Genomic DNA, 8,225 nt, shown 5'->3' on the forward strand with positions numbered 1-8,225 from the left:
CCCCCTAATGCAGCGTTTCGTTTGATTCCAACTAACTTGGCAGACTCTAGTTCCTCACTGTATCGGTGCAGTTCTTTTTGCTCTCCTCCAAACGCTAACACAGTTCGGATTGCTGTCAGCGCTTCATGTGCGATCGAGCCAGCGCGCGCGTAGGCTTTCAACTGCTTCACAGCAAAATACCTGGTAAACACGCCAAACAAAGTGAAAGCTGCTGCCATAAAAGGTAAAGTAGCACAAGCAGCCAGAGTGAGCTTCCAGCCAAAGGCGAAGCAGAAGATGATCCCAGATATAAAGCTGGATACATTCTGCACAAATTCGCCCAGTTTGGTCCCGATTCCTTGTTCTATTAAATAGGTATCATGAGAGAGTTTCACCAGCAGTGACCCGATGGGATGTCGGTCAATCCATGATACTTCTTGTCTCATAAGTGCCTAACACAAAAGATGAAAATTGGGAAATTGGAAGGGTGAGGTCATAGAGGAAATGGTGATGAGTAAAAACTCGGTAAGTGGGCAAATGAAGGTTAGTGTACCGAATCTGAACAGCATATGCTATCCCAACAGCATTTATTCGTTAAAGCTGGATGATATTACAAAAGATCTGTCCATTATTCAGTTGATTGCAGACAGGCGGGTTTGAAACTTGTTCTACGCTGCGTAAATACATCCAAAACAAACAGTTTCTTATATGTTACTTGCCCTTCTGAAGTTTACTCGACTAAGCGAAAATCGGAACAAGAAGTTTGTAATGCAACTCAGGCTATCAACTTGTTAGAAATGTTGTGGAATGTAGGTAACTGCGCTGTTTGTATGTTACTTGCCCTTCTGAAGTTTACTCGACTAAGCGAAAATCGGAACAAGAAGTTTGTAATGCAACTCAGGCTATCAACTTGTTAGAAATGTTGTGGAATGTAGGTAACTCGGTTGCGCTGTTTGGTTGTTGGTCTGTTCGCCGAGCTTGGCAGTTGGATCGCAAACGTTTCACCGCCAATCGAAGTGACATAGTCAGTACCGGGTTGAGTGGGTTTATTTGCTCAAGAGTTTGCAAATTTCACTACAAGGACCCGTGTTTAACTGATTGAAGAACAACGTATGAATTGTACTGAACCCCAGGAATGACTAAGCCGTTGCTCCCTTTTGCCCTGATTTTATCTAGAGCTCCACGTAACATTAAGTGAAACTATTCAGGGAGGTCACCTCAGTTTCAAGTTCTACCTCCGATTCATTTGTCACAGGTAACTCATATGTGTGACCAGCATGAAATTACAGCTCTGGTTTGGATATGCTGTTGTTCTTTGACAAGATCACGTATTTGTATAAAAAGTATTTTCAGCAGATATTTTTCCTTCATTTGTAGCCAATCTACACTGCACACTCACTAAAAGTCACCAATGGTGCATATCTTGAGAATTTTCAGGGAGTTTCGAACCCCCATCTCCAGACTTCCCGTCCAGTAGTCGAAGACTTAACCGTTCCGCTACTAGCAGCCGATCAGCATTATAATTAACTCTTCATTCATTCATTACTTGTTCACTCATTGACTGAATTCTCGAGCGGTCACAATTCAGAGTGATGTTTCAATTATTGGGTGAATTTATCATTTCTCTCAGCTACTTAAAGTGTATTTGTACTGTTGGGAGATTTGAGAATAGGTTTTGCAGATTTCGTCCCATAAGTCACTAGGCACTATACAGCAGTATCGTGCTTCCTAGGGATCGTCTGCAGTGCACATATCATAAGACTGCCTTTCGTAGCCAGGTGGCTAAATGTCCAAGTTATTAACCGACAGGTAGCCTTTTTGAAACGTTCTAGATTTCCTTCAGACACGCAACCGTAATGGTTGACCATCACGTTGAACCACCTATAAAGTTCTTCCAAGCTTACGCCGTAGGTTAATCTAACGCTGAGAATGAAATCCCAATTGAAAATTAATAAAATTGTTCACATTAGCAACAAAACACTTAAAGTCAACCCCATCTACCAAGGTACGTTTGTGGATTTCCCTCGAACATCATATGTGATACTAGGTTAGACCACTTTGTCCGGGTGGCCTCTACAGCGTTGATGATATTATTCTGGAAGCCCTAGCTAGGTAAACGCGAAGGTCGTGGTAAGATCCATAATATATGTGGTTTGAACCGCCATCAAGAGTTGAGCTGCGCGATATTTTGATAGTTGTACCGAACGTAATTCGCGCTTCACCAGAGACTCGGACAAGGACCCCAGATATAAATGACACTATTTGCTAGTCATCCGTTCAACAAGGACTTGGGGTAGTTTAGTTCATTTCCTTGTACCAGGTTCTGATGCAGTTCCATCCAGAAAATACTTGGATGTGAGTTGTAGTAGTTTCTTGCAGAAGGTTGCGATTTCTGTGATTTACCCTTATTTACATATTTTCCATGAAGAGGTCATTTTGGTGAAATTCTCCAGTCAGGCTACAGCTCCTTTCTTGCTGGACAAAAATATTTGACTAGACAACCGAGTACAAGATAAGGAAGCTTAACCAGGTTAGCAAACCTCCAACGGGTTCGCACAAAGGCCTTCTCTGCCGACCTCGGCATGGGATGACGCCGTAGACGGACTATCTCCTTTCCGTAGAGGTTTAATTACCCTTTTGTTTATCGTGATTCGTCTTTAGAAGGAACCTCATGAATAGTGCATTACGAAGATACTTGTATCATGGTATCTCGAATATCGTAGCGACTGAAACACGAGGCAGCCTGGTGCCGCACATTCAGTTGCTTCGAAACATCAGCTAGGTTCCAGTTGAGTTTCTTAAATAAACAAATTAGTCTGTAAATGAGTGCATTTCGTCAACATATGACTTGTTTCACACTCCCATCCAGATGAAAACTACCTGTTCATGCATTCCGGAGCCTTGTTAAAAGAGTATCAGAAAAAAGGGTTTAGCATCATGTAAAAGGATTTTCTAAGATGGCACCATCAGTTATGCCATCGATGATCTATTGTTGTCTGTCACACGAAGTGCAGAAAGGATAGTCATACTTTGGCTTTCACAGGCCTTCTAGGTTGGTGTGAATTGTTTGTTTGTAACCGAATATTTGGTATTGATTACAGAGCTTATATTATTCTACGACCTCATTGTTTTAACGTTAAGGCAGAGTCTTGAAAATAAAATGAATCATTCATTTATCTACGCTGTTTAGAGCGTTTAAAGTACAATCTGGTTTCGATCCAGAAAATCCTGACTCCATCCTCATTGAAAGTCATCAAATACGTTTGAGAAAATGGACAAAGATAACCATTTTTAACAGTCTCAGACTGTTGCCTTCTGATGACGAAAATATTGGGTGAATAATTGGAAAAATATCGTGAATATTCGTATGAAAAGTTGAGCAACAACTAGAACAACAAATCATCCACACTGTCATTCCAGATTGTTTCTAATAAAAAAATCCAGTGATAAATAGTTATGAGAATTAATGTGCCAGGGGTTCTTGCTGGATTACCTAGCCACATTATATGTTGACATATAGTTCAGTGATTAGAATTAATTTGGCGTGTCAGAATTGTCCTTCCCTTAACCAACATGGCTCTTTCTTAGTGCAGTGATCAGGGACATTCTATCAGTGTTTTTCAGGCTACTGTTGCTCCCTCATGAGGAAATTCACTCTTATTAGTTCCAACTCGTTGTACAGTATCAAAAGATAATAACTTGCAGGCCTGAAGACTTTAGATTATCTCGTATTAATTCTGCTTTCTAGTTTAGTGAAATTAAAACCAAACCTCTCTCTAAAGAAGTGATTCCAAGCAAACACCGGCGAAACCCAGTTTCTACAAAAATGGTGATAATCGTGGGAACTTCTTCGCCAAAAAAATGGTTTTTCAAGAAGCAATGCTAACTGCTCTTCCTCAAAGAAGTTCTTCCATAACTTCCGTACTAAATTCTGTACTGAACCTGACTAGAATGTATTTATATCATGTGCAACAGGGATCTAATCAATGTGTTCCTGCAAAAGATAACAATGGCATTGGAGATTATGATACGTCTATTTTTAAGAACACACGGGAAGATATTTCAAGGTGCTGTTTTCCAAAGATACCTGCTGAATGGTTTACTCAACTGTTAGACTCACCTTAAAGTATAACAAACGGATTCTGTTCAGTTGTTGTTTTGCAGCATATTTCAATAGGAAGGCGTGGATGAAAGACGTGACCAAAATGATGAGACCGAGAACAGCGAAGAACACCACCGTATTTCTTGCACGGCTAAAGCTCACAGGAGGCACCGTAAGAACATTCAGGATATTCCGGAACAGGGCCACATTCATGGTTACCAGTATGCCAACCACAATGGATAAGAGGATTCCAAAACACACCATAATCTTCACTCCAACAGTCGAATATCGAAACTAAAATTTTAATTTTCCTTCTTCCGTGTTTAGCGTGTACCTACCAAATTGAAATAGGTTACGTGACGAAATTCATCCTCGGTTTCATCAATGAAAGCCTTGTCCGAGGTTTTGTCAGCTGATTTTTTTCTGCCTCCCATGGAAGTATATTCCCTCCAAGATGATCCTACAAAATCGAGGACTGATTCTAATCACTGTGTTTATAGGTTTTTACTCCAAGAAACCAAGTTAATGACGATTCGCTAGTCTATTCTATCCGATTCCCGTGGATTAAGTTAACTTAACTGCAATGTTTACGATTGGCTGATCATCGCTCAGTCTGGAACAGAATCAAAATGATTTTAACTCAATTTTCTAGTGATAGTTTATTTTCTTGTATGGGGGTGAATTGTAAAATTTATAGAACGCAAGCATGGTCAAAACCGGAGAGTCTGATAGCCCTCATATTTAGGGTTGTCCCTCTAGGTGTGTGTATGAAACTATTTCTCCCTTTAAGGAGAACAAATGATGACGTTCGACAGCATTTTACTATGTTTGCTACTTTTGGAGCCTACCAGTACGTAAACACCTTCATATGAAATATGGTGTCTTTTTTTACCTACGTGGAAAAGGAGTGATCTGATGGCATTCCGTTTGAAAATTTTAAATGTCACGTTTGTTAGTAGGACTGCGGAAATTAACCAGTGTTCGCTATAGGACAAATTAGTCATTTCTTGTTTACTTTTTCAGCTGTGCCTTTTCGGGTGCGTTTTGCCATAAACTGTAGAAGCAAAAAGACGATATGAATGACATTTAACGCGTACCAGAAAGTAAGAACATAGTCTTCCTGACAGCTGTAAACGTTTCCTACATTTAAGGCAAACCTATGCTGCTCACGAGCCCGTATATCGTGATCTTCAAACTGGCATCTGAATACTACAACATTCCGTCACGAATGGTTATTAGTTAAGGTAAGAAAAATTACACAAATAGTAATTGTCAGTCCTCAGGGAAACTCTCTTACATGTAGATTGTACTTACGCAATTATATACGATGGGGAAATGACTCCGAAATTTTTTTAGTATACCGCATTCCAAATTCAACTTCATCTGTCGAGGGATCAAAATATGCGGAATTTTTGGAATCACCTTCCGCCCCTTTACAACGTATGTTCGTCCAGTGAATACAAGATGGACTTCAGTTCACAAACACTCAGCATTTCTTTGCCAGTTAAATTCATCTATATAGAACACTTAGTAGCGGCTAAGATACTGGATCAAAACCTAGCCAACTCATTCGGACAGCTAGCTATGGGCGATTCACCAAGAGGATGCGAAATTGTTGATGGTGTCAGTTCTGTCCACTAAGGAGCTCCGTTACGCTTCTACCTTCGAATATGCAGTCGGAAACGCTGGTTTCTTCAAGATCAGGAACCACTAAAATTTCAGTTGAGAAGGCTAGAAAATCGGAATTTTTTAAGGACGGTTTCCTATGCTCCTTTAACCTTTGAGTTCAAAAGCTTACCTAAATGCGAGCATAAATGACTGGAGAGCGTTTCTACCCGGTTACAATTTTTATGCCACAGGATAAAATATTGGAGCACAATATTTATTCAGATGTACTATAAACTGTGTTATCGTCTAATCGTTACTCCAACAAGCCATCCGTAATTGTGTTAATAACGCGTTTCCCATGTTTTCCCACGAAGCCACATTCTATTATACGGTAATCCACCTATAGGTCGTTAGGCCAAATATAACTATGGAAATAGGAGCAGTTGCATGGATGCACCACACGGGCATGCTTCATTAATATAAATACCCGTTAGATTTACAAGTCGTCTGGCTGTAACATCTTTTTGGTGCCCAGCTGAGGTACCATTTGGAGAAAGCACAAAAGACGGCATACTGCCAGGTTGCTCCAACCTAGACAGCAAAAGTCGAGAAGCAGAGGTCAGGTTCAAACCAACCATTTGCACTGATTTCTCTTTTATTCTTCCAGTTGCCTCTCTTTCATTACATTGAACATTCTATGAACTGAAACCCCATTTCTTACATCAAGGCATCTAAACAAACGCCAAACGAAAACAAAAAAATATCCCTTCCATTTATGGCAGACTTATCAATTACTATGACACCATTGTGAAACAGCTGGCTTTTGTTTTACGCATCGAGCTAACTAACCGACACTCTTCTTCAAAACCACGACAAAGATGTGCATAGAGACTTGTACTCAGTGCCACCTGGTCCAAGTTTTAGATCATAAAATTGTTTTTACCGTCAACATTTTAGGAACCATTAAAACAGCAGATACACTATTGTTTGTAGTTCTTCTCATGGCAAACACGCAGAAAACATACGGTAAGGCCCAGGAAAGAACGGACATCACTACACAAAAAGTGGTAAGGATTTAACTCAACACACTTGCACAAGTAAAAGCAGAATCAACTGATAAGTATTGTAAAATGGCGAAGTAAAGCCATCCATCGGTTTTCATGATCACAATGTTGCAAAAGAGTAGAATGAGGTTTGCATGTTTCCAAGTTTAGCTTAGTGTCCCTTCAAGAAATCTGAGGAAAGATTATTATGCAAGAATTATTAGCACTGATTGAGGCTGTATCGCACGCCTCAAAATTTTGCGAAAATGCGCAAACTAATTGCAGCGGTTATCTTTCACTCCTGGAAGTATACAAAATGTATCTCTCAAGCAGTAAGAATACTTCGGTTACTTTGTCCTTCAGTACACAGAAGAGGAAATAGTTGAACAACAAATGATATCACGACGCAAGTTCTTCAGTTTACTCGGTGCAGAGTGCATACGAATTTCAGAGCTTTGATCTTCGAACTGAGAAATCTTGGTAAGGATTTACTGCTGTCAGACTTCAGAGCAATGAAAGTTATACTAACAACCCTATCCGCCAATGGTCATATCTACTGGATTATATGCATGTGATTTAAACCTCTAAGAGGTCAAAATGCACAGAAAAGCTCGTAATAATGAAGCCATTCTAAAACATGTGTTTGAAGCACACGGGTGTCTTTTAGACAGTAAGATTTGTACGCGAAGCAGACAGTCTGTGCAGCATTTCCCGGCAATCCTACCAGCTTATAACTGAAAGTGGGATAAGCTGTAAGCGCGATGAGAAACAACAATCATCCGATGAAATAACTTCACCCATTGATGAAAAGCTCCTACCAGAGTTGTAAAGCTTGCTAAACGGACGCGATTTAATGATGAAAGCTTTTTGTAACTCGAGTGCTCATTTTGTTTTACATCGAGTGGTTGTTGATCTGTTATCCGAGTTTTTAGTTCGATGTTATTACACTTCTTATCCTTAGAATGGCCTGAGTGTGGACTACTCCGAGATGGCCAAATAGCCGTTCTGACTACTATTTTGTTTCCCGGATATCATGATCATATAACTTACCTTAGACATGATCGCATTTCAAGCTGTTCTCAATGAGAGAATACCTACTAACAGAGGCCAATATTTCAACCACGATTACTATGGAAGCCAAGCCAATTGCAAGGTTCCTAAAGCCAAACTAATCAGAATTTGCAAACATAAGGCCTTCGAAGTCTGTTCCGGGTGTGTGAACATAATGCAACCTGCCTGAGGTACTCAACGGGAAATTTCAAAGGTTGTTAAATGCAGTGTGCTTCTAGGGAATGAAGTCTATGTTATTTATATCTAGTGTAATACACGGGTCACTCACATAGTTCGTAGTGATCGGTAGTTCGAATTTACTGGTGGGCGTATTTTGCTTACACTAAGTGCACCCGTGCTCCCTTTAGTTTTACCAGTCATGCTAGAGGGTGAATGGTTTTCGGACAGAAGCACTGTACTGCTTTTCGTGGTGCTCATGTTTT

At 40.2% G+C, this 8,225-nt stretch overlaps 1 protein-coding gene across 1 annotated transcript in view; it reads right to left on the reverse strand.

Annotated features, from left to right (window-relative positions):
• T265_13367 (hypothetical protein) overlaps positions 1–4,358 on the reverse strand; it is a gene marked incomplete at both ends in the record, with an annotated part of 68,793 nt that extends 64,435 nt beyond the window's left edge. The window contains 2 exons of the mRNA XM_009168601.1: positions 59–431; positions 4,100–4,358. Coding sequence (XP_009166865.1) covers positions 59–431; positions 4,100–4,345 — 619 coding nt within the window. The remainder of the gene's footprint in view (positions 1–58; positions 432–4,099) is intronic.
• Between the last annotated feature and the right edge of the window lie 3,867 nt (positions 4,359–8,225).

The sequence above is a fragment of the Opisthorchis viverrini genome (genome assembly GCF_000715545.1).
Source record: "Opisthorchis viverrini unplaced genomic scaffold opera_v5_61, whole genome shotgun sequence".
NCBI classification, from domain to species: Eukaryota; Metazoa; Platyhelminthes; class Trematoda; order Opisthorchiida; family Opisthorchiidae; genus Opisthorchis; species Opisthorchis viverrini.